This window comes from Dendropsophus ebraccatus, chromosome 12 (assembly GCF_027789765.1).
Source record: "Dendropsophus ebraccatus isolate aDenEbr1 chromosome 12, aDenEbr1.pat, whole genome shotgun sequence".
In the NCBI taxonomy this organism is placed as follows: domain Eukaryota; kingdom Metazoa; phylum Chordata; class Amphibia; order Anura; family Hylidae; genus Dendropsophus; species Dendropsophus ebraccatus.
The window spans coordinates 83,847,976-83,875,907 of NC_091465.1; the positions used below are offsets into that span (position 1 = coordinate 83,847,976).

A 27,932-nucleotide genomic window follows, 5' to 3' on the forward strand; every position below is an offset into this window, starting at 1 on the left:
TGTTGGAGGGCTCACCTCTTGGTCATCTAAATCACTTTTTGGAGAGCTCACCTCAAGGGCCTCTAAGTCCATTTTTGGAGGGCTCACCTAATGGTACTCAAACTCCATTTCTGAGATCCACAACCCTTTATGTGTAATAAAAGGCGTATGGAAGTGACAGATGACTTTCAAAATTTAAAGAGGACGTGTCTGACCACATATCACACACACACACTATGACAGTTAGGGGTGAGTGCTGCTTGATTTCCCCCTTGCCTATGCCATCTGTGGTTGTCATAGGTAATATGATTTAAAGGGGTGCAGGAAAATGTTTCTTTGCCTTACAATTTGGCTATCTGTCCATCATAATGTAGAGGAAAGAAGGTTTCCTGGTGTTTTTTCTATTTTGAATAGAGGTTATATTGTGTTTGGAGTGTATTGTAGACAGGCTGTGATGTGGTGTAATGCTGCGACTTTGGCGTGTTAGATGCACCCAGGCATGCTCCCCTGCTGTCCCAGTTGCATCCAGAGGTGTTGGCATCATTTCCTGAGGTGTCACGGTGGACTTGGAAACCTAAATACGACCACTAGGAGATCACAAAGTCCCAAGCATTTTTCTCCCATAGACTTTAATGGAATTCGATATTAGATCGAATAGTCGAACTTCGCTGTCTACTCGAATCGAATTTTGAACATTGGAATATTTCACTTCTCGCTCGTCTCTATATTACAGTAACATCTCTACAGGCAACAAGTAGACCTACAAATTCCAAAGACCTAATTCCAGGTGAGGAAAACGAGAACTCTATGAAAACCAATAGTCAAAGGCAAAAGTGTGAAAAGCAATGGAGGAGAATAACTACAGTACGTTACTTTTATTCAGTTTATTGTAAATGAATGTGAAAACCTCACAACAATTAGAGATCAGCATCAGCCCTTCCAGCAATAGAAGGCACACAGTGCTCGGAGACAGGACGCCTTCTGGAAGCTTCTTCAACCACTGGAGCATGCATACTGGATCTTCATTGATATTCCTCCAGCGCTATAAGACTGGACGCCAAGTCTGCAGACGCTCTGTGTTGCACAACCCCGATAGGCTGTTACAGCTTCTAATCCTGCAGAGATGCATAAGAAGTTTAGTAAAATTGCACTCAGGATCTGCAGGACAGACTGAAAAATAATGGCAGAGTTGCAATTTTTCCCCCTTCTTTAAAGAGTCTCTGTCAGTAGGATTGTGGTGTCCTATCTCATCATAACATAAACTAGTGAGAGAGAAGCAGAACAGGATGATGTATCACTTACATTGTTCTGTGCAGCTGATCCAGAGATCTCCTCCTGAATAACATGGACAATAATTGCTCCTCTTCATTATGTGCATGAGCCAAGTAGTCCTGGATATTCATGAGAAGCAGAAAACTCCACCCACTAGCTGCTGATTGTCAGTTATCTATCCATGCTGTGTATAGGCAGTCACCTGTTATTAGCAGCTGGAGGTCCGGGGGAAGGGGTGTGGCAAGAATCACATTCTCCTGCATATTAGGAGAACAGCTGAACATAATGATGTATGTAATACACCGATCTGTTCAGCACTTCTGTCACCAGTTTATGCTGCCCTCTTTTAAGGCGGAATAAAACTAGTGACAGATTCCCTTTAACCTCTTAAGGACCCATGACGTACCGGTACGCAGGCCCGGATTGGTAATCTGGCGGAGCGGGCGAATGCCCGCTGGGCCGCCAGGATTACCAATCAGAGGGGCTGCTGGTCCCCCTGCAAACTTACATCGGCCCCTGCAGTGGTTGAGAGAACACCGGCCACCGTGCCGGCCACCGTGCTGTTCCCTCAGCCTCTGCTAATGGGGCTGAGCTGGCATATTCCCTCCGCCCCCTTCCCTCCAGAACACTCAAGGGCCGCTCTGGGGAGCACCATGCTGGCTGTGAGGGAGGAGGACCTGTCAGCAGCTGAGATGGAAGGAGCTTGTCTATGAACAGTAAGGGCCACATGTATCATCCTGCGAACGGACGATTTTCGGCGGAAAGTGCCGATTTGCGTATTTTATTATACGCAAATGGCCGATTTGCGAATAAAATATTCGCAAATCGACACTTTCCGCCGAGTACGCCAGGGGGGGGCGGAAAGGGGGCGTGTAGTGGGCGGAACGGAGGGTGCGGACTCAGAGTCCGCACGATTTACCATCCGTTCCACCCAAATATACTCCGAAAACCTACTGTGGGGGCCAGACTTAATAAATGCCCCCCTAAGTGATTGTTTCTTGTCTTATACTGTGAGTGCAAAGTGAAAGTGTGTATCTATATAGTAGTGTGTACAATATGTGTATTGTGTGTGTAAAGGATTTCTATATATATGTATAGTGTGTATTTATATATGATATATGCATTTACAGTATATATATATATATATATATATATATGTGTGTGTATATATAGTGTATGCATTCCTCTGTAGTATGCTTATGATAAATGCATGTATGAATGTGCAGTAGGCATGCATATAGAGGTCATGTTCACATGGCGTAACATACCGGCCGTTCTGTGGACAGTGTTAGAGAAAATCATTCCAGTCGGTACTGCAGTACCAGACGGATAATCTTCACTGCCGCTGAATTCGGATGCAGGCGCATTAGTGTGTGTCTGCATCCGAATTCCCTGCTGCTCACAATGGAGCGTGCGTCCAGAGTCGCACGCGCCATTGTGTAAACTGACTCGGTTTTCTGTGGCCCCAGACAACTGACATGTCAGTTTCATGCTGCGCCGCTAGGGATCCCGGCTGGAGTGTATACTATGTGTATACACTCCAGTCAAGATTCCTTAGAAAGTACCATTACATAAGTTCCATACCTCCCAACCGTCCCGGATTTCGCGGGACAGTCCCGTTTTCGGGGTGCTGTCCCGCGGTCCCGGAACGGCCCCCGTGTCCTGCAATATATGTGGCCCCAGCGAAAAAAACAATAAACCAGTAACTCACCTGTCCTCCGGTCCCAGCAGCTCCTCTCCCGGCAGAGCGCGCACTCCCGTCATCCTCCGGGGCGGGCAGCGGGGTACAGAGACACTGACTGTACCGGAAGTAATTCATATAGAGGCTGCAGGTCACTTCCGGCACAGTCAGTGTCTCTGTACCCCGCTGCCCGCCCCGGAGGATGACGGGAGCGTGCGCTCTGCCGGGAGAGGAGCTGCTGGGACCGGAGGACAGGTGAATTACTGGTTTATTGTTTTTTTTCCGCTGGGGCCACACTAATGGGGGGAATTGGCTACTCTGTGGGGCGCTATATGGGGGCATTGGCTACTATATGGGGGGATTGGATAATATGTGGGGCACTATATGGGTTATTGGCTACTATGTGGGGCATATATGGGGGCATTGGCTACTATGTGGGGCACTATATGGGGGATTGGCTACTATGTGGGGCACTATATGGGGGATTGGCTACTATGTGGGGCACTATATGGGGGATTGGCTACTATGGGGCATATATGGGGGATTGGCTACTATGTGGGGCATATATGGGGGCATTGGCTACTATGTGGGGCATATATGGAGGATTGGCTACTATGTGGGGCATATATGGGGGATTGGCTACTATGTGGGGCATATATGGGGGCATTGGCTACTATGTGGGGCATATTTGGGGGCATTGGCTACTATGTGGGCACTCTATGGGGGTTTGGCTACTATGTGGGGCACTCTATGGGGGATTGGCTACTATGTGGGGCACTATATGGGGGATTGGCTACTATGGGGCATATATGGGGGATTGGCTACTATGTGGGGCATATATGGGGGCATTGGCTACTATGTGGGGAATATATGGGGGATTGGCTACTATGTGGGGCATATATGGGGGATTGGCTACTATGTGGGGCATATATGGGGGCATTGGCTACTATGTGGGGCATATTTGGGGGCATTGGCTACTATGTGGGCACTCTATGGCGGTTTGGCTACTATGTGGGGCACTCTATGGGGGATTGGCTACTATGTGGGGCACTATATTGAGGGATTGGCTACTATGTGGGGCACTATATGGGGATTGGCTACTATGTGGGGCACTATATGGGGATTGGCTACTATGTGGGGCACTCTATGGGAGATTGGCTACTATGTGGGGCACTATATGGGGGGATTGGCTACTATGTGGGCATATATGGGGGATTGGCTACTATGTGGGGCACTATATGGGGGCATTGGCTACTATGTGGGGCACTATATGGGGGATTGGATAATATGTGGGGCACTATATGGGGGCATTAGCTACTATGTGGGGCACTATGTGGGGATTGGCTACTATGTGGGGCACTATGTGGGGATTGGCTACTATGTGGGCACTATATGGGGGGATTGGCTACTATGTGGGGCACTATATGTGGGGATTGGCTACTATGTGGGGTACTATATGGGGATTGGCTACTATGTGGGGCACTATATGGGGGCATTGGCTACTATGTGGGGCACTATATGGGGGCATTGGATACTATGTGGGGCACTATGTGGGGGATTGGACACTATGTGGGGCACTATGTGGGGGATTGGACACTATGTGGGGGATTGGATACTATGTGGGGCATATATGGAGGCATTGGATACTATGTGGGGCACTATAATGGGGATTGGATACTATATAGGGCATTTTGGGGGGGATTGGATACTATATAGGGCACTATTCAGTCAGCAGCATGTGGTGACTGTAGGGGAGTGGCTATGGAGGGTTGCTATGGGGGCGTGGCTATGGAAGGTTGCTATGGGGGCGTGGCTATGGAGGGTCGCTCTGGGGGCGTGGTTATGGAGGGCGGCTATGGGGGCGTGGCTATGGGGACCGCGGCGCACATGTCCCTCTTTGCTCTTTGCAAAAGTTGGGAGGTATGAAGTTCCATAGTAATCATGGCCGTTGTTACAACAGCCATGATTGTTACGTAACCTACGCAGTGGGAACATGGCTTTATAATGTATATTTGTACAGATTGTGTTCATATGTGCATGTATTAAACAAAATACAAAGGACCACATCTACTTCATGCAAAAATTGTGTCTTTTTATTCTTACAGTATTATATATATTTTGTATATGCAATGTGGTAGAATATGAAAACACATGTTTTGCATGGAGGAGATGCTGTCCTAGTTTATAGTCTACTTTGTGAGAGGGATGCCAGGGGTTGGTTGTAGTGCGCCCAGCCCAAGGGAATCTGCAGTACACAGCGCGACACAAAGGGCCACATGTATCATCCGGCGGACGGATGATTTTTGGTGGAAAGTGCCGATTTGCGTATTATTTTATACGCAAATGGCCGATTTGCGAATAAAATAATCGCAAATCGGCACTTTCCGCCGAGTACGCCAGGGGGCGGAAAGGGGGCGGAAAGTAGGCGGGAAGTGGGCGGAACGGAGGGCGCGGACTCAGAGTCCGCGCGATTTATCATCCGTTCCGCCCAATTCTACGCCGAAAAACCTACTCCAGTACTCAGCTGGCGTAGGTTTTCGGCGGTGCGCACCGGCGCGCACAGGATTTATGTACAGGCAGTCCGCCTCTACATAAATCTCCGTACCGCCGGAGCTGCGGGGGCATTTTTAAGTCCGGCGTAAAAAACGCCGGACTTAATAAATGCCTCCCAAAGTGTATACTGCCTGTGGTAGACAAATTGTGCCGACATGTGACCATACACAAACTGTAGCATCAGCACAATCTGTTTAATGCCGGCTACATGTGTACATATGTATGCATGCACAGTGTGTGTTTATGATGTATGTATGTATGTATGTATGCACAATGTGTGTCTGTATGTATGCACAGTGTGTATGTATGTATGTAGTTATGTATATATATATGTATGTATGCACAGTGTGTATGTATGTGTATATGTATGTATGCACAGTGTGTGTGTGTGTATGTATGTATGTATGTAGTTATGTATATATATATGTATGCAGTGTCGGACTGGAGTGCCTTGGCCCACCAGGGGAAATCATTCTTGGGGCCCACCCTTCTGCCACCGCACTTATCTATGGTAACATTAATAAGGGTCCATTAACACGGCGTGATATGGGGCAGCATAGGGCTGCAAACGATTGCTAATCAGCGGGGCAGGAATATATAGCAGGGCTCCAGACTAAAAAATTTACCTAGGAGCCATTGGCTCCTAACCTGAAAAATTTAGGCGCCAAATAGAATATTTGGTCGCCAACATTTTAAACCATGTAAAATTAATGTTATGTTAAATGGGACTTACTGTGTGCAGAGGCCACGGCAGCAGCCTCCTCCTTTAGATCCTTTCTTTTCTTAGTTTGAAAACGTTCAACATGGAAACTTGCAACTTGACAACCATATCCAGTCTGACAACCATATCCAGTCTGACTCAGTACTTCAGCCTCACTTGGCTAGCCTTTTAATGAGGCTTACTCTTCTGAACTTGAACTTAAAGGGAACCTGTCGACCCCCGTGCCGGGGTGACAGGCTCCCAACCCCCCGTTAGAGCCCCCTATATTCACCTCATCGCGCCGGGTCCCGCTTCTGAAGATGGTCGGGTCACGGAGATCTCAGCCGCTGCAGCCCGGCGTGCGCTGAGAGATGAGTCCAACGCTCATAGAGAATGATGGGAGAGTCCAGCGCTCCCTCATTCTCTATGAGCGTTGGACTCATCTCTCAGTGTGCGCGCCGGGCTGCAGCGGCTGAGATCTCCGTGACCCGACCATCTTCAGAAGCGGGACCCGGCGCGATGAGGTGAGTATAGGGGGCTCTAATGGGGGGTTGGGAGCCTGTCACCCCGTCACGGGGGGTGATAGGTTCCCTTTAAAAGCTTGCAACAGTCTATACAAACTGAGCTAGACTTATGACTGCAGCCATAGTGACCCCCCACAAGATGTATATAAATAGATATATCTCTCACCTAGTGACTAATGCAAGTGACCCCCTACAATACAGACACCTGAGGGGCCCTGATAATAATAATTGTGCATATATCTATCTCCCAGTGTCTGCAGCCAGTCTGCCCTACACTTATAGATGGCCCCCTCCCCTTATAGATGACCCCTCTACCCCCATTATAGATGCCCCCTCCTCCCCCCCATTATAGATGCCCCCTCCTCCCCCCCATTATAGATACCCCCTCTTCTCCCCCCCATTATAGATACCCCCTCTTCTCCCCCCCTTATAGATGCCCCCTCTTCTCCCCCCATTATAGATACCCCCTCTCCCCCCCCCATTATAGATGCCCCCTCCTCCCCCCCATTATAGATACCCCCTCTTCTCCCCCCCCATTATAGATACCCCCTCTTCTCCCCCCATTATAGATGCCCCCTCTTCTCCCCCCATTATAGATACCCCCTCTTCTCCCCCCCATTATAGATGCCCCCTCTTCTCCCCCCCTTATAGATACCCCCTCACCTTATAGATGCCCCCTCTCCCCCCCCCCATTATAGATGCCCCCTCTTCTCCCCCCCTTATAGATGGCCCCCTCTCCCCCCCTTGAAGATGGCCCCTCTTCTCCCCCCATTATAGATGCCCCCCTTCTCTTCCCCCCATTATAAAGCCCCCCCCCTTTCCTCTATGCTAAGCAATATTTAAAAAAAACAAACACACAAACTCACCTGACAACCCGCTCCCCCGGCGATCCTCTTCTTCTTCGGACGCTGTCCCCGGCTGATGCGCGGCTGCCGGGGGTGTCCCTTCCTATCCCCGGCAGCGCGGCGCATCAGTGAGCTCCTGTACGCCGGGGCTGTGACTTCTGACACAGGAAGCGTCTCTGACGTGCACTTCCTGTGCCGGAAGTCAGGGCCCCAGGCAGCTCACTGATGCGCCGCGCTGCCGGGGATAGAATGGGACACCCCCGGCAGCCGCGCATCAGCGCATCAGCCGCGCATCTTAAAGAGACAGCGCGCCGCCGCCGGGGCCAGTCGCAAATGGCGCCCAGATTAATAAATCTGGGCGCCATTTGCAAAAAGTCAGTCGCATTGGCGACCATTTTGGTCGCCATCTGGAGCCCTGTATAGAGATGTGCAGCCGACAGCAATGATCTTAGCCGCACAAAAGATCAAATCAGTCGACTATGGGGCATTTGCTTGCATGTCAGCAGATCTCTGGCACTTTTACATGGGCCGATCATCGGCTGAATAGACTTCCTAGGAGCACTTGTTACCGATTATTGGCCGGTGTAATTAGGCTATAAGACAATTTTTTTGTATGATAACGCTGTATACTTAGATACAAGTCATACAGCTACCAATAACACCAGTATACAAAGAGCAAATATCCCCACACATATTACCGCTATATAGTAACTGACCAAATCCTGTCTATCAAGACCGATATTACCAATAAACCAGTATACAGGAGAGAAATAGTATCACCATACATATTACCGCTATACTGTTACTGACCAAATCCTGTATACTGAGACCAATATTACCAGTATACAAGGGGGAAATATTACCGCAACACCACAACCATTGCTACCATATTGTTACTGACCAAATCTGGTATACTAAGACCAATGAACACCGCACCAGATTACAAGTAACAAATAATACCCCCACATACTGACTAACACCACCACATACTGACTAACACCACCAAATACTGACTAACACCACCGCTGCTACTGAATAAAATCCTCTGAACAAAAGATCAATATCCCCTCATACAGTCATATAGAGGTAGCCCCAGCTCTACACTATATACGTTACAGTGCACATAGATTTAGTGACTCACAGGGGACATCTTCTCTGATCGGAGTTCTTCCCTTTTCATCTTCTTCTCCACCTGCCCAGGGCCCTTATGAGAACTTCTCCGAGCCACGAATCCACAGAATCTGCCAGAGAAATATATTAGGCTCCTCACTCTGTCACCATCCTCATCTCTCTACACACTGCACATCTGTACTGGCCCCTTTACACCTTCTCTCAGTGATTAGCCCTGACTATTTGTAGCGTGTGTGTATATATATATATATATATATATATATATATATATATATATATATATATAGTGTACACACCTTGTAGATGGCCCCTTGTTCAGTTCTCCATATAGATGGCCCTGTGTGCCTCTACTATAGTAGAGATCCCCCTCTGTGTAATCCCCTTACAGTAGATGACAACCTCTGTGCATTCCCTATATCAGGGGTAGGGAACTTCTCCAGCTGTTGCAAAACTACAACTCCCATCATGCCTGGACAGCCACAGCTAAAGCTGTAGTTTTGCAACAGCTGGAGAGCCAAGGTTCCCTATTCCTGCCCTATAGTATATGGCCCCCTCTGTGTAGTCCCCTTATAGATGACCCCTCTGTGTAGTCCACTAAAGTAGATGCCCCTCTCTGTGCATGCCCTATTGTATACACACCGCACCCAGTATAGTTACCCTTATACATTGTTGTCCCCCTCTGTGTAGTGCCCTTTATAGATGCCTCCTCAGTGTTGTCCTCCTTATAAATTGCCCCCAACCAGTGTCCCTTATAGATGGCTCCCTGTGTTATCCCCCTTATAACTGGCCCGCTTGTGTTATCCATCCCCCCATATAGATAGCCCCCTTATGTTGGCCATCCCTACCCCCCATATAGCTCCTTATGTTGTCTATTCCCCCGTATAGCCCCCTTAGATTGTCCTTGCCCCATATAGCCCCTTATGTTTTCCTTCCCCTGTATATAGCCCCTTATGTTGTCCTTCCCCTGTATATAGCCCCCCTTATGTTGTCCGTTCCTGTATACAGCCCCCCTTATATTGTCCTTTCCTGTATATAGCCCCTTATGTTTTCCTTCCCCTGTATATAGCCCCCCTTATGTTGTCCTTCCCCTGTATATACCCCCCTTATGTTGTCCTTCCCCTGTATACAGCCCCCCTTCTGTTGTCCTCCCCCTGTATACAGACCCCCTTCTGTTGTCCTCCCCCTGTATACAGACCCCCTTATGTTGTCCTCCCCCTGTATACAGCCCCCCCTTATGTTGTCCTCCCCCTGTATACAGACCCCCTTATGTTGTCCTCCCCCTGTATATAGCCCCCCTTATGTTGTCCTCCCCCTGTATATAGCCCCCCTTCTGTTGTCCTCCCCCTGTATACAGACCCCCTTCTGTTGTCCTCCCCCTGTATATAGCCCCCCTTATGTTGTCCTCCCCCTGTATACAGCCCCCCCCCCTAATGTTGTCCTCCCCCTGTATATAGCCCCCCTTATGTTGTCCTCCCCTGTATACAGCCCCCCTTATGTTGTCCTCCCCCTGTATATAGCCCCCCTTATATTGTCCTCCCCCTGTATATAGCCCCCCTATGTTGTCCTTCCCCTGTATATAGCCCCCCTTACGTTGTCCTCCCCCTGTATACAGCCCCCCTATGTTGTCCTCCCCTGTATACAGCCCCCCTTCTGTTGTCCTCCCCCCTGTATACAGCCCCCCTATGTTGTCCTCCCCTGTATACAGCCCCCACCCTTATCTTACCCCCTCTGATAAAAACAAAAAACAAAAAACACAAGACTACTCACCTAACCACACGATCCCCCGTCGGACGCCGGCCTCCTCTTCTCTCTTCTCCTGACAGGTGAGCAGCTCCGTTGCGAAGTGCCGCCAGCGCCATTACTGACCTCAGTGTGCGCCGCGGTGGCTGGGACTTCCGGTATGCGCTCCATGACCCGGAAGTCCTAGCCGCCGCGGCGCACACTGAGGTCAGTGATGGCGCTGGCGGCACTTCGCAACGGAGCTTGCGACACTCTTGTGATCGCAAGCAAATCTCTGCTTGCGGTCACAAGAGTGATTGACAGGGCGGGAAGCCTACGGCTTCCCGCTTTGTCAATCAGAACACTTCATTACATTTAACTGGAAGCGATTGTTGCGATCGCTTCCAGTTAAAAAGGGAGGCGCGGCCCCCGGCCCCCCTAGGAGCGGGGGGGCCCACTCCAGCTCGGGGCCCACCGGGGGTTTCCCCGGCCCCCCGGTGGCCCAGTCCGAGCCTGTATGTATGTATGTATGCACAGTGTGTATGTATCTGTATATGTATGTATGCACAGTGTGTGTGTATGTATGTATGTATGTATGCACCGTATGTATGTGTGCACAGTGTGCGTCTATGCATATATGTATGTATGCACAGTGTGTATGTATGTGTGCAGTGTGTGTCGTATGTATGTATGTATGCACAGTGTGTCTGTATGTATATTTGTGTGCATGCACAGTATGTATGTGTGCACAGTGTGTGTGTGTGTATGTATGTATATATGCATGCACAGTGTGTGTGTTTGTCTTTATGTATGTATGTATGCACAGTATGTATGTATGTGTGCACAGTGTGTGTCGTATGTATGTATGTATTTATGCACAGTGTGTCTGTATGTATATTTGTGTGCATGCACAGTATGTATGTGTGCACAGTGTGTGTGTGTGTATGTATGTATGTATGTATGCACAGTATGTATGTATGTGTGCACAGTGTGTGTTGAGTGTTTGTGATGTATGTATAGAATATGTGGTGTGTGGATGCGGGTAAGAAATACAGAGGGGACCTGATACTATAATACTATATAGAGGTGCAGAAGGGCTGGACTACTATTTAGTAGCACAGACTGCTTATAAGGGGGCACAGAGGGAGAAAGGTTACTGTGTTAAGCAATACACTTGAAGATGATGCTGGAGCAAGGATCCTAAATTGTTTGCCTGGTAGATCTTGCAGGGAGGTGTCATGGCTTGAGAAGTCTTCATGATAGCCAAGCAAGAAAAAGAGAACAACTTCAGCAAAAACGTCACTTGCTATTCATGCACAGAAGACACCTCCTGTGAGTCACTGGATGTAACTGCACTATAATTACTCCTTTTTAAATAATCCTTTTTATTACCAGCTAAAGTGTAAATCAGTCAGAGCAGGCCGGGGCAGGAGGTGCAGCTGGGGCTCTGCTCTACCTCTCACACTTCAGCTGGTAATGATTATAAAAGTTTATGTAGGACTAAAGATCCTGTCACTTATATCTCCCTCACACCTGTATGCCGGGATCTACAACACTGTACGTAGTATGGACCACTCTTATTCCCTTTAAGAGCACAGACATACCTAATCCATTGTGGATTTGGTGCATCTGAAATACATAAATATGCAACATCAAATCCACAGCAGATTATGTTGTTTTTTATGTGTTGATGGTAGGGTTCATGTATTTAATGAAGTAGTGAGTAATGAGCAGAATTCGCTACAGCCCGTATAGCACACTGCTGTCTATAATATATTGGGGAGCATAAATTATGTGGGCTGCTGAGGTTTGAGTGCCAGGGCTGATTTTAAGTCCCAGTCCGGCCCTGCCGGTACGTCATGGATCACTGTCACTTAAGGACCCATGACGTACCGGTACGCGGGTCCTTTAAGAGGGCGCCGCAGCCGGCCGGGTCCCGATCGGGGGAGATAGCCTGCTATAATACATAGCAGGCCATCTCTCCCTGTCGGCATGGAGGGTTGTTAACCCCCCCCATGCCGACGATCGCCGCTATTGGCTGATCAGCCCATAGCGGCGATCGGAACCTTTCCGGGCCATCGGTGGCCCGATGACCCGAAAAAAAATGGACGGCACCGACCGCCATTACTGTAAAAAGTAATGGTGGTCACGGTACCACCGTCCCGATCGCCGTGAACACAGTCCCCACAAGTAATAAATACCTGCTCCGGACCCCTCAGCTAGGTAGCTGAGGGGTCCAGAGCAGGTATTTGTACATTACTCACCTGTCCCGGGGTCCTGATCGGCGTCTTCCGGGTTCCCAGCGTCCTCTTCTTCTTGTCGGGTCTTCGGCTTCTTCCGTGACGTCCCGATCGGCTTTTTTCGGCTCCAGCGTCGTCTTTTTTCGTATTTTTCCGGCTCCAGCGTCGTCTTTTTTCGGATCTTGCGCTCTGCTGCCCCCTAGCGGCTGATAAGTGTAATACACGTATCAGCCACTATAGGGATGTTCAGAATGTAGTAAAAGTTTAGGGTTTTTTTCCAATTTTTTTCCCCCTATTTTCCGCACCCTATCGCCGCTGAGTGTTGATCAGCATCGCACGAAAGTGCGCTGCTAATCAGCAACTCCTCCTTTTTGGCGTAGGGTGTTTTTTTTCTATATCCTACTGCCACAGTCTGCTGATAAGTGCCGCACATAAGTGAGGCATTTATCAGCAACACCATTTTTGGCGTAGGTTTTTTTTTATACTTACTGTAAAAAAACGCGTAAAAAAAACACTACATTACACCACACTACACTACATTGAATAAAGTTTGACACTACACCACTACATACCCCATATACTAGTCCCCATATAAAGATGGCCCCCAGCGTGTTTTCGGTATGGGACGCATACGTTATTATTGCCTCCGACGCTGAAACAGCCAGTGAGGATGAATGGGGGGATCCTTCAATCCTCCATTCATCCTCATCATCCAATGACGTATCTGGGGGTAGCGTAGCGTACGCTGCCCCCCAGACACATCTTTTCCGCCAGTACCGTCCCAATAAGAGATCACGGTATGGCGTGAAATTCTTCTAACTCTGTGAGAGTACCTCAGGGTACACTTACAGATTTAGGGTAGGTGCACACTGCGCATTGGCGAAGGATAACCCTTTGTGCATTCCGCAGCTGGCACCCGCTGGTGGACTGATGAAGGCGCGCGTCTCCACCCGTGTCATAGACTCCATGTTATGCACAGGCGGATTCCATCGTCCGTCCAAAGAATGAACACGTTGGACGGAGAGCGGAATCCGCCCGTGCATAGAATGGAGTCTATGACACGGACGGAGACGCGCGCCTGCATCAGTCTGCCGGTGGGTGCCAGCTGCGGAATGCACAAAGGGTTATCCTTCGCCATTCCGTAGTGTGCAAGTACCCTTAGAGTGTATGAAGGAAGGGACACCCAAATCCAGCCCCCAGATGCCTCCCCCCCCCCCCATCCTCCGAGTTAGTGGGAAGATCGTTTAACCTTTATACTAGCACCCCCTCTTCCGGTCCCTCGCTGCCCGAGCTACTGTAGCTTGCGGCACGATCCGAAAATATCAGAAGCCGTAATAGAGCCCTGATATTTAGCAGCCATGGAGCGGACCCAGCGCTTCTGGATATGAAGGACCCCGTATCGCACCAGGACAACATTTTCCAGGTGACGTCCCCCACACTGGAAAATAGGAGACCCCAGAAGAAGTGCAGAGTGTGGGGTAACAGGGGGATCAGGAAGGACACCATTTTCCAGTGTGACGCCTGTCCTGATCACCCCGGCCTCTGCATATTGGATCGCTTCAAGGCGTACCACACGTCATTGGGGTTCTACATTATCTAAATTCTGTCCCTTATTCCCATTTCAGGGGTCACGTTGGTCCAGGGATTATTCTGATCGCCATTATGGAGTCGGGAAGGAATTTTTCCCCTGTGATGAGGCTACTGTCGTCTGCCTTACGAGGGTTTTTTTGCCTTCCTCTGGATCAACACAGATTGAGTTTGATGGACACCTGTCATTTTCAACCTTATAAACTAATAATTGGCCTAATACCCCCAAATAAATTAGAATTGTCCCTTTCCCCATCTAAGTAGGTATGGCCGCCATTCCCATTAGAGGATGCCATGATGCAATTACAAAGCCTCTGTGTGGCCAGGACAGTATAAACCCCCCACAAGTGACCCCATTCTGGAAACTACACCCCATAAGGAATCTAACAAGGGGGGCAGCGGGTATATGGCCCCCTAGTGACGGCCACATTTGGGACGTGAAAATGAAAAAAATGGTATTTTTTATTTTCACGGCACATGTTCTACACATGTGCCCATCACCAGTGTGGTCCATATGCACACTGCACCCCTTGTTAGATTCCTTATGGGGTGTAGTTTCCAGAATGGGGTCACTTGTGGGGGGTTTCTACTGTCCTGGCAGCACAGGAGCTTTGTAATTGCGACATGGCCTCCATCCTCCATTCCAGCCTCTAAATGGCGCTCTGTCCCTTTGGTGGCGTGCCCTGTGCCCATATGGCACATTATGTCCACATGTGGGGTATTTTCGTGTAGGGGTATTTACCCTACACGTTTTGCTTTTATTTTCTTTTTTAATCCCTTGTGGAAATGGAAAAAAATCAAGGCTAGACCAACATTTAGTGTAATTTTTTTAAAAATTTTTACTCCAAATCATTGATCTTGTCTTGATTTTTTCATTTTCACAAGGGGCTAAAAGATAAAAAAAAAAAAAAAAAAACACAATGTGTAGAGCAATTTCCCCTGAGTACGGAAATACCCCACATGTGGACATAAAGCGCCATGCGGGTGCAGGGTAAGCCTCCAAAGGGAAGGTGCGCCATTTGGTTTTTGAAGGCTGGATTTGGCTGGAATGGATTTCGAGGGGCCATGTTGCATTTAAAAGGCCCCTGTGTTGCCAAGACAGTTGAAACCCCCCACAAGTGACCCCATTATGGAAACTACACCCCTCAAGGAATGTAAAAAGGGGTGTAGTGAGCATATGGACCCCACTGGTGACGGGCACAAATGTGGAACAATGTGGCGTGAAAATGAAATATTACATTTTTTACACTATAATGTTGGTCTAGCCTTGAATTTATCATTTTCACAAGGGGTTAAAAGAGAAAAAAAAACACAAAATGTGTAGATCAATTTCCCCCGAGTCCGTAAATACCCCACATGTGGACATAAAGCGCCATGTGGGTGCAGGGCAAGTCTCCGAAGGGAAGGAGCGCCATTTGGATTTTAGAGGTTGGATTTGGCTAGAATGGATGATGAACGCCATGTCGCATTTACAGAGCCCTCGTGCTGCCAAAACACTGGAAACCCCCCACAAGTGACCCCATTCTGGAAACTGCACCCCTCAAGGACTCTAACAAGGGGTGCAGTGAGGATATGGACCCCTTGATGACGGGCACATTTGTGTCGTGAAAGTGAAAAAATGAAAATTTTCACTTTCACGTCACATTTTTCCACATTTGTGCCCGTCACCAGTGGGGTCCATATGCTCACTGCACCCCTTGTTAGAGTCCTTGAGGTGTGTAGTTTCCAGAATAAGGTCACTTGTGGGGGGTTTCCAGTGTTTTGGCAGCACGAGGGCTCTGTAAATGCGACATGGCCCTTGAAATCCATTCCAGTGAAATCCAGCTTCCAAAAGCCAATTGGCGCTCCTTCCCTTTGGAGGCTCGTCCTGCGCCCCCTTGGCACTTTATGTCCACATGTGGGGTATTTCTGTACTCGGGAGAAACTGCGCTACATGTTTCGTGTTTTTTTTTTCCTTTTATCCCTTTGTGAAAATGAAAAATTGAAGGCTAGAAGAACGTTTTAATGTAAAAAATACTTTAGTCTTTTTTCACGCCATATTGTTGGGAAAATCTGTGAAGCACCTGTGGGGTCCAGATGCTCACCGCACCCCTTGTTACATTCCTTGAGGGGTGTAGTTTTCTAAATGGTGTCCCTTTAGGGGTGTTTTTTAGGTTTTGGCACCCCAGAGCCTCTGCCAACCTGAAGTGGTACAGTCAGAAATGACCAAATATAACGGAGCCATTGAAATGCACTAGGCACTCCCTTATATCTGAGGCTTGTGGTTGCATCAAATAGCGCAATAGGGCCACATATGGGGTATTTCTATAAACTGCAGAAACGGGGCAATCAATATTGGGGTGCATTTCTCTGGTAATAGGTTTATAATTATGAAAATTATTGGATTACAATAAAATCTCTGCACAGAAAATTAAAATTTTCAAATTTCTTACACAATTAGCTTTTATTTCTGTGACTCCCCTAAAGGGTTAAAAAACTTTCTGGATGTGCTTTTGCAGAGTTTAGGGGGTGCAGTTTCTGAAATGGGGTGCTTCGTGGGGCTTTCTAACATACAGTCCCCTCAAATACACTTTCAACCTGAACAGGTCCCTAAAAATATCTGATTTTGAAATTTTACTGAAAATTTGGAAATTTGCTGCTAATGTTTTAAGCTTTCTATTGTCTAAAAAAAATGAAATATAGTTTAATAAATGCCGCCAACATAAAGTAGATATATTGCTAATGCTATTTAATATATAATTTATGTGGTATAACCATTTTCTGTATAAGCAGAAAAGTTTTAAAGTTGGAAAAATGCATTTTTTCCCAATTTTTCACGCTATTTTGGTTTTTTTCATAAAGATTCGTTATGAGTATCGACTCCAATTTACAAGAAATGTGAAGTACAATATGTCACGAGAAAACAATCTCTGAATCAGCCGGATAGGTAAAAGCATCCCGAAGTTATTAATGAATAAAATGACACTGGTCAAATTCATAAAATTTGCTCCGGTCCTTAAGGCCATTTCAGGCCCGGTCCTTAAGGGGTTAATTTCATCCCCGTTTTTTTTTTTTTTTTTTTATTAAAATATTATATTTTAAAATAAAATCTACCCTTAAAAATATAGTATTTGTCAGAAAAAAATAGAGCTCTTTGGAGACAAGCATAAAAAATGGGTATAATAAAAAAAACAAACACTAAATGAAACCTGCAGCCATTTTTCATGCACTTCCTCCTGATGGTGACTATAGGCAGACAGAACATTATCATGTAACTCCAGGTCTACACAGGGATACAGAGCCCTGGAAAAAAAAAACAAACAAACAGTAATTTAAAGTAATAGAAATACTTACTGGAGTTACCTGTGACCTGTGTTGTCATGAGAAGACACCTGTCCTCATCTCCTGTGCACTCTATTGTTCCTGAGGGATCACACCAGGCGGAGCCTTCAGCCTTACATGACGGACACACCAGACCATTGGGCTGAAGGGAGATGACGGGGAAAACTGTTACAGAAGAGAGTAGAAAATTGCATTGTACAATGACTGACTTATATGACAACGTCCCAAGGTCAGCAGGGTCCTATATACAGGGCCAGCCTTAGGGCCCTATTCCACGGTCCCGATCAACAGTGAAAACGAGCGCCGATCTACTGGATCGGCGCTCGTTTACTGGGCCTAGTCCACGACCCGATGATCGTTTAGCGAAGGCTGCAGGGACATTGTTACCGATGTCCTTGCAGCCCTTGCAGCATACATAGCAGGGCTTCTCCTCCGCTCCGTCTTCCTTCCCGAGTCCAGCGGCGCAGCATCAGCTACGGTGCGGCCTGACTGAGCTGTCAGACCGCTTAGCCTATCACTGGCCGCGGCGGTCCTAGCCAGTGATTGGTTGAGCAGTCTGACAGCTCAGTCAGGCCGCACCGGACCCGAGGAGGAAGACGGAGCGGAGGAGAAGCCCTGCTAGGTAATGTATGATGCTTCTCAAATCGTCGGTCGCCCGCCGCGCAGCGCTATTCCACGAAGCGATGTGCGGTGGATGACTGATGATTTTAGGTTTGGGCCTAAATAAATGATCAGCCAATGACACGATCATCGGCTGATCGTTTTCTCTATTCCACCGGGCGATAATCGGCCGAATCGATTATCACTCCGTGGAATAGGCCCCTTAGGGTGGATTGTGCTCTGTTCGATACCTTCAGCAGCAGTGAACGTCCGTCCCCCAACTCTCTACGTGCCCCCCCTTCCCCCATCTCTCTCCCTGCCATGTATCTCTGTGTATAATCAGTGTGGTATCTCACATACAAGGTGAGTGACTTACTCAGGGGATCAGGCGGCGTGCAGCTATCAGTCTCACAGCACGTGGTCACACTCCACATTCTCATTTGGTCCAGGCCAATATTTCCCTTAAAGTCACATTCGTCCTTGGATACGCATTTCCTGAAGAAGTTTATGTAAGTTTTACCAACTGCAAAACACACAGAATGGAGATTAACCACGACCAGTACGGAGATAGGGAAGACAAGCAGAACACATAGCAGGGGTACTGTTACAGCTTCTTGTTTGGGATCCCGCCTAACCCTAGGAGTTATTACTGAGCGACAGATCCAGTATCCGCCTCCCCTGAGACTATAATGGTGCCGTAGTGCTGGACTCCATGGAAACTACATAGAAGAGTACGGACTGTCAAAGACTGGGTTCCCCGCTCATATACAGTAAACAGCAAAAGGAAGTAAGCAGAGGTGCCATCCGCCGCCATGTACAATGTCGCTGTCACTTAAAGGGGTACTCGGGGCAAAATGTGTTTTTAAATATGTTATTACATAAAGAAAGTTATACAAATCCTTAATATACACTAATTATGGGAAATGCACATATTCTGCTATATCCCTCATTTTAGTAGGTCAGGCAGGCTCACTTCCTCAAAAAAAATGTGAGGTCACGTCTTAAATGTATGCAGCAGCAGGGGGCGCATGTAGAAGTATAGAAAGGGAATAGACGTCTATTCTCCATCCCTCCCACCCTGGGCTGGTAATGTCCCCCTCCCTCTGTACCACCCCCCTCCCCGGTCCTACTATACTTGCTGCAGTGGCTCACCCCAACTAGCTGCCCCCTCTGAGCCCATGTCTCCCCTGGCCGGTCCCCTGCAGGAGCACTCACCCGCCGCCCCGTTCCGGCGGGGAGAGAGCTCCTGCACCTACCCCCAACTTGCCGTCCCTCATCTGAGCACTGTGCCCGGTCCTTTGCACGAGCGCTCACCCGCCGCCCTTCGGGGTGAGCGCTCATGCACCTCCTCCTCCGAGTCCGCTCTCCTCCATCACAGCCCGCTTTCTGGCCCCGTGCAGAGCGCTCAAACGCCGCCGCCCCGTCCCGGCGTGCTGAGCGCTTATGCACCTCTTCCTTAGTAACAGCACCTTCTCCCAAGCCTCACCGGGCGGGTGAGCGCTGGGATGAAGCAATCTGAGCCAGTCTCAGCGCTCACCTGGCCGCCCGGTTCCGGGCACGGTGAAGCAAGATGCTTGGGAGAAGGTGCAGTTACTTGGGAAGAGGTGCATAAGCGCTCAGCACGCCGGGACGGGGCGGCGGCGGGTGAGCGCTCTGCACGGGGCCAGGCAGCGGGCTGTGATGGAGGGGAGCGGAGGAGGAGGAGGTGCATGAGCGCTCACCCCGAAGGGCGGCGGGTGAGCGCTCATGCAAAGGACCGGGCACAGTGCTCAGATGAGGGGCGGCAAGTTGGGGGTAGGTGCAGGAGCTCTCACCCCGCCGGAACGGGGCGGCAGGTGAGTGCTCCTGCAGGGGACCGGCCAGGGGAGACATGGGCTCAGAGGGGGCAGCTAGTTGGGGTGAGCCACTGCAGCAAGTATAATAGGACCGGGCAGGGGGGTGGGACAGAGGGAGGGGGACATTACCAGCCCAGGGTGGGAGGGATGGAGAATAGACGTCTATTCCCTTTCTATACTTCTACATGCGCCCCCTGCTGCTGCATACATTTGAGACGTGACGTCGCATTTTTTTTGAGGAAGCGAGCCTGCCTGACCTACTAAAGTGAGGGAAATAGCAGAATATGTGCATTTCCCATAATTAGTGTATATTAAGGATTTGTATAACTTTCTTTATGTAATAACATATTTAAAAACAAATTTTGCCCGGAGTACCCCTTTAAAGGAGAACTCCGGCCAAAATGTATTTTTTTTATATGTTATTACATAAAGAAAGTTAAATAGCAGTGCTATTTCTCTCACTTTAGTAGATCAGACAGGCTTCAATGTCTCTTAAAAAAAATGTGTCGTCACAAATCAGGTGTATATACCTGAAGTGTCCAGCAGGGGACGCAGTATATGTGGAAATTACATGTAAAAATGATAACATCACTTTTTACATGTAAATTTACATATACTGCGCCCCCTGCTGGACACTTCAGGTATATACACCCGGGTCGTGATATCACATTTTTTTAAAGGGGTAGTGCGGCGCTAAACAATTATTCACAAAATAACACACATTACAAAGTTATACAACATTGTAATGTATGTTATGTTAGTGAATGGCCCCCTTCCTCGTGTTTCCCCCCACCCACGCTAGACCCGGAAGTGAGGTGCATTATACTTACCACATCTCGTGTCGACCCCCATCCGCCATCTTGTGACAATGACGTAGTCTTCGGGAGGCCGGCCGAACTGCTCCATCCGTCCCTCATGCCGTCCCCCCCTCTGCCACGTCATAACTGTGCTCAGCCGCGATTGGCCAAGCACAGTTATGCTCAGCCAATCGCGGCTGAGCTACTGATGACGCGGCAGAGGGGGGCCGGCAAGAGGGACAAGATGGAGCGGTTCGACCGGCCTCCCGAAGACTACGTCATTGTCACAAGATGGCGGATGGGGGTCGACAGGAGATGCGGTGAGTATAATGCACCTCATGGGTGGGGGGAAACACGGGAAGGGGGCCATTCACATGCATAACATACATTACAATGTTGTATAACTTATTTTGTGAATAATTGTTTAGCGCCGCACTACCCCTTTAAAAAAATTGAAGCCTTCCTGATCTACTAAATTGAGAGAAATAGAGAATATGTGAATTTACCATCATTAGTGTACATCAGGAATTTGTCTAACTTTGCCTATGTAATAACAGATAAAAAAATGTGTTTTAGCTGAAGTTGTCCATTAAAACAAACAAAACAAAACAAAAAAGCTTGAAACAACGGGCACCATCTAAGATTTAGGACTTGCGGTTCTGTGATTTGGTGTCTCACGCATCATCTCATTTATGATATCAGTTTCTGATTTTGACTCCTTTGACACTTTAAACTCCAGCAATTTTATTTATTTATTTTTTATTTCAAATCAAAATGGTGTCAAAAAGTGCCAGAGATTTGTACTTTACTTTTATTAAAAGAAATTTTCAGTCTCCCAGTAATTATCAGCTGCTGGATGCAGGGCCGCTTTAACCAGAGGGCACATGGGGCCCACTGGTTAAAGTCACATGACAGGGGCCCCCCTGAGCAGGACCCTATTTGCCACTTATCTCATCCGCTGGCTGCCGCTTATGGCCGCATCAGTGGATGAGTGAGTGTGTGTGTGTGTGTGTGTGGGGGGGGGAGTCTTACTGTGGCGCTGTATCTGTCTGTTATGGGCGCTGCTCTCCCTATTCGGATCACTTAATTCAGTGTGGTAACTCGGAGGCCGCACAAACAAACCGCAGCCTCCTTCTTTCCATTAGTGAAGCAGCAGAGCTCAAGCTGCTCTCCTACTCCACCAATGAGGGAAGGAGCTGTGAGTCAGGACCGCCCACAATTCGGCCAGAGAAGAGATGTCCCCTCCTCCTGCCAGACTGACTGCGTCACAGCCCTAGATGGGTATACCATTCAGGAGCCTGGAAAAGATTTTAAAGTTTTAATGTCAATGGCTTTAGCTACCTGTCAGCTGGCAGCCTGTATCACTCAGCTTTCCCAGGTGCCTGAGTGACCAATCTGGGGCAGCCACCACTGCTCCTTTATTACTGATAATCCAGTCCTGTCAGGTCCTCATTTGTGTGACTGGACATCAAATTTACCACTCCTCTGTATAACTTATAGATAAATATGGTTACCATTTCAGCCCCAGCTTTCTCAGGCTTCTGATCAGAACCAGGAGAGTTTAACTATAAAGCATTATGAGGGATAAGGTGATGAAGTGGGACCCATGCTTTTATAGTTCGTTACCATTGCACCTTCTCGTCCTTTATAGGTTATCATCTTCCTTGTCCCCCCCCCCCCCCCATGCCATGAGAGGTGATCAACTATAAAGCATGGGTAAAGGGGATGCTGGTCACAGCTTTTATGTGTGCTGTGTATACACTGCTGGTATATATGTATGTGGGCTGTGTATACACTGCTGGTATATATGTATGTGGGCTGTGTATACACTGCTGGTATATATGTATGTGTGCTGTGTATACACTGCTGGTATATATGTATGTACGCTGTGTATACACTGCTGGTATATATGTATGTGGGCTGTGTATACACTGCTGGTATAAATGTATGTGGGCTGTGTATACACTGCTGGTATATATGTATGTGTGCTGTGTATACACTGCTGGTATATATGTATGTGTGCTGTGTATACACTGCTGGTATATATGTATGTGGGCTGTGTATACACTGCTGGTATAAATGTATGTGGGCTGTGTATACACTGCTGGTATATATGTATGTACGCTGTGTATACACTGCTGGTGTATATGTATGTGTGCTGTGTATACACTGCTGGTATATATGTATGTACGCTGTGTATACACTGCTGGTGTATATGTATGTGGGCTGTGTATACACTGCTGGTATATATGTATGTGTGCTGTGTATACACTGCTGGTATATATGTATGTACGCTGTGTATACACTGCTGGTGTATATGTATGTGGGCTGTGTATACACTGCTGGTATATATGTATGTGTGCTGTGTATACACTGCTGGTATATATGTATGTACGCTGTGTATACACTGCTGGTGTAAATGTATGTGGGCTGTGTATACACTGCTGGTATATATGTATGTGTGCTGTGTATACACTGCTGGTATAAATGTATGTACGTTGTGTATACACTGCTGGTATATATGTATGTGGGCTGTGTATACACTGCTGGTATATATGTATGTGGGCTGTGTATACACTGCTGGTATATATGTATGTGGGCTGTGTATACACTGCTGGTATATATGTATGTGTGCTGTGTATACACTGCTGGTATATATGTATGTGTGCTGTGTATACACTGCTGGTATATATGTATGTGTGCTGTGTATACACTGCTGGTATATATGTATGTGGGCTGTGTATACACTGCTGGTATATATGTATGTGTGCTGTGTATACACTGCTGGTATATGTGTATGTGGGCTGTGTATACACTGCTGGTATATATGTATGTGTGCTGTGTATACACTGCTGGTATATATGTATGTGTGCTGTGTATACACTGCTGGTATATATGTATATGTGCTGTGTATACACTGCTGGTATATATGTATGTGGGCTGTGTATACACTGCTGTTATATATGTATGTGTGCTGTGTATACACTGCTGGTATATATGTATGTGGGCTGTGTATACACTGCTGGTATATATGTATGTGGGCTGTGTATACACTGCTGGTATATATGTATGTGGGCTGTGTATACACTGCTGGTATATGTGTGCTGTGTATACACTGCTGGTATATATGTATGTGTGCTGTGTATACACTGCTGGTATATATGTATGTGGGCTGTGTATACACTGCTGGTATATATGTATGTGTGCTGTGTATACACTGCTGGTATATATGTATGTACGCTGTGTATACACTGCTGGTATAAATGTATGTGGGCTGTGTATACACTGCTGGTATATATGTATGTGTGCTGTGTATACACTGCTGGTATATATGTATGTGGGCTGTGTATACACTGCTGGTATAAATGTATGTACGTTGTGTATACACTGCTGGTATATATGTATGTGGGCTGTGTATACACTGCTGGTATATATGTATGTGGGCTGTGTATACACTGCTGGTATATATGTATGTGGGCTGTGTATACACTGCTGGTATATATGTATGTGTGCTGTGTATACACTGCTGGTATATATGTATGTGTGCTGTGTATACACTGCTGGTATAAATGTATGTGTGCTGTGTATACACTGCTGGTATATATGTATGTGGGCTGTGTATACACTGCTGGTATATATGTATGTGTGCTGTGTATACACTGCTGGTATATATGTATGTGGGCTGTGTATACACTGCTGGTATATATGTATGTGGGCTGTGTATACACTGCTGGTATATATGTATGTGGGCTGTGTATACACTGCTGGTATATGTGTGCTGTGTATACACTGCTGGTATATATGTATGTGTGCTGTGTATACACTGCTGGTATATATGTATGTGTGCTGTGTATACACTGCTGGTATATATGTATGTGTGCTGTGTATACACTGCTGGTATATATGTATGTGTGCTGTGTATACACTGCTGGTATATATGTATGTGGGCTGTGTATACACTGCTGGTATATATGTATGTGTGCTGTGTATACACTGCTGGTATATGTGTATGTGGGCTGTGTATACACTGCTGGTATATATGTATGTGGGCTGTGTATACACTGCTGGTATATATGTATGTGTGCTGTGTATACACTGCTGGTATATATGTATGTGTGCTGTGTATACACTGCTGGTATATATGTATGTGGGCTGTGTATACACTGCTGGTATATATGTATGTGTGCTGTGTATACACTGCTGGTATATATGTATGTGGGCTGTGTATACACTGCTGGTATATATGTATGTGGGCTGTGTATACACTGCTGGTATATATGTATGTGGGCTGTGTATACACTGCTGGTATATGTGTGCTGTGTATACACTGCTGGTATATATGTATGTGTGCTGTGTATACACTGCTGGTATATATGTATGTGGGCTGTGTATACACTGCTGGTATATATGTATGTGGGCTGTGTATACACTGCTGGTATATGTGTGCTGTGTATACACTGCTGGTATATATGTATGTGTGCTGTGTATACACTGCTGGTATATATGTATGTGGGCTGTGTATACACTGCTGGTATATATGTATGTGTGCTGTGTATACACTGCTGGTATATATGTATGTGGGCTGTGTATACACTGCTGGTATAAATGTATGTACGCTGTGTATACACTGCTGGTATATATGTATGTGTGCTGTGTATACACTGCTGGTATATATGTATGTGTGCTGTGTATACACTGCTGGTATATATGTATGTGTGCTGTGTATACACTGCTGGTATATATGTATGTGGGCTGTGTATACACTGCTGGTATATATGTATGTGGGCTGTGTATACACTGCTGGTATATATGTATGTGTGCTGTGTATACACTGCTGGTATATATGTATGTGTGCTGTGTATACACTGCTGGTATATATGTATGTGTGCTGTGTATACACTGCTGGTATATATGTATGTGGGCTGTGTATACACTGCTGGTATATATGTATGTGTGCTGTGTATACACTGCTGGTATATGTGTATGTGGGCTGTGTATACACTGCTGGTATATATGTATGTGTGCTGTGTATACACTGCTGGTATATATGTATGTGTGCTGTGTATACACCGCTGGTATATATGTATGTACGTTGTGTATACACTGCTGGTATATATGTATGTGGGCTGTGTATACACTGCTGGTATATATGTATGTGTGCTGTGTATACACTGCTGGTATATATGTATGTGTGCTGTGTATACACCGCTGGTATATATGTATGTACGCTGTGTATACACTGTGTATGCCCTCCCTGGATCCCAACCACTCACTCTTTAAAGATTGTAGATGCAGTGCAGATAAACCACAGGTTAACTTAACCTATTAAAACGGCCCTGGCTGTATGTCCTGCAGGAAGTGGTGTATTCTTTCCAGTCTGACACAGTGCTCTCTGCTGCCACCTCTGTCACATGTAGAGGAAACCACACCGGCATATGGTTGCCAATGGCTATACGATATACCACCGAGATTCAGTTTGTGGTGTCATCCGTATGCAGCTCACGCAACATGCGGCTCTACCCTAAAATTTCTGATCAACTCATCAGGATATTGTGTGCAGGAAGCCCCTTTCCCTTTATAAACATATAAGAGGAGATGGTGTAAAGTGAAACTGGCTCAGTCGCCCCCGACAACCAATCAGATTCCACCTTTCATTCCTCACAGACTCTTTGGAAAAAGAAAGGTGGAATCTGATTGGTTGCTAGGGGCGACTGGGCCAGTTTCACTTTACACCAGTTTGATAAATTTCCCCCCATTCTCTGTAGCTTTGCTCGGTCTATCTAATTTGTCGGGCTGAAAGCTCGGTGCTTGTGGGTTTTCAGTTAGTGCAGAGATTCTGAGATTTTCTGAGTTTACTCACTTGTGACGGTTTCTGTGTATGAGGATCCACATATAAAGCCAGAAGGACAAGTCAGGCTTGGACCCGAGCATGTAGAGGAGGTAAGAGACATACAATCCGTGCATGAAAAAGCATAGCCTAAAAAATACACAAAATATACCAAATAATCCCATATATATATATATATATATATATATATATATATATATATATATATATAAAGAGAGAGAGAGATCATTGTGTGTACCTGATGCTGCCAGCAGTTGGAGGAAGAAGAGGGTTCCATGCAGGGACGGCATGATGATGTGTCCGGCTCCTCTTTGCTGATGTGTATGTAGGTCGGGATGGGGGAGGTTTACACACTATTAGAATGGGGGCGGCAAAGAAGCAAAATCAGCATTCAAGGCTGGGGCTGGTCCGGGGTCTGATCATTTAGGGGTCCTTTAACCCCTTCATGACCAAAGGTTCAGGTTTATTTTTCCACCTACAGGGTTGTCATTTTTTGCGTCATTACCTATAGTTTTTATTGGTATTATATTGGATTTTTTTTTATTCCTGATATGTAATGGGAAAAAAAATCTGCAATCCTGGTGTACAACCCCCCCCCCCTTTCTCTTTTAATTTATGCCACTCATAGTGCGGGAACAATATTGTGGACAATTCTGCACGCTACGGTATATGACATTATATTAATCTTACATTATATAATAGATTTATTCATATTTTCATTTATATAATGGGAAAGGAGGCCATTTAAACGTTTATTGGGGGAGGGTTTTCTTAATACTTAATACTTTAGTATGATCAGTATTGTCGGTGATCTACCCTGCGTAAGGCAGACTCTATGAGAAGACCGCTGATCCGACAGGACTGAGGTAAGTATTACTCTTCTGCCTGTCAGGGAAAGTGATCAGAACCCCCTGATAATACCCTTTTGCTTCTTAAAGAGGGGACATCCAGGATTACAAATACACAACTGTTTTTTATTTCCTCCACAAACAGCGCCACTCGTGTCTTCAGTTTGTGTGTGCTATTACAGCTCAGTTCTATTTAGTTTGATTAAGTGGAGTTGTAATACCAGACTCAGCCTGAGGACACCGGTGGTGCTATTTTGAAGGGGGAAAAAATTGAAATAATATTTTTTTCTGATCTTAGATAGCCCTTTTGCCTCTTATAACATGTGATATACTATTACTCAGAAGGTATACTCCGGGGATGCATAAAGCACAGGTGAGGGGTCAAGGCAGGTGAGAGGTCAGGACAGGTAAGAGGTCAGGACAGGTCGGCAGAGCTGCGGGGAAGTGGCTTT

General features: G+C 46.8%; 1 protein-coding gene across 1 annotated transcript; it reads right to left on the bottom strand.

The window, feature by feature from the left end:
- Positions 1–848: 848 nt before the first annotated feature.
- LOC138769418 (phospholipase A2 inhibitor and Ly6/PLAUR domain-containing protein-like) lies at positions 849–26,930 on the bottom strand. The gene is made up of 4 exons (XM_069947871.1): positions 26,871–26,930; positions 18,529–18,675; positions 17,565–17,717; positions 849–1,094 (listed from the first exon to the last, which is right to left on the bottom strand). Exons 1-4 carry the CDS (start codon positions 26,920–26,922, stop codon positions 973–975), a joined length of 474 nt encoding a protein of 157 aa, XP_069803972.1. The 5' UTR covers positions 26,923–26,930; the 3' UTR covers positions 849–972.
- Positions 26,931–27,932: the final 1,002 nt, after the last annotated feature.

What these genes read in the sequence shown, in the direction of transcription:
- LOC138769418 (XM_069947871.1), bottom strand. Translation starts at nt 26,922, where the DNA reads ATGCCGTCCCTGCATGGAACCCTCTTCTTCCTCCAACTGCTGGCAGCA. An exon ending in CACGCCGCCTGATCCCCTGA is followed by an intron (nt 17,718 to 18,528) that starts GTAAGTCACTCA and finishes CTTCTGTAACAG; the next exon opens with TTTTCCCCGTCATCTCCCTT. An exon ending in ACAGGTCACAGGTAACTCCA is followed by an intron (nt 1,095 to 17,564) that starts GTAAGTATTTCT and finishes GCATCTCTGCAG; the next exon opens with GATTAGAAGCTGTAACAGCC.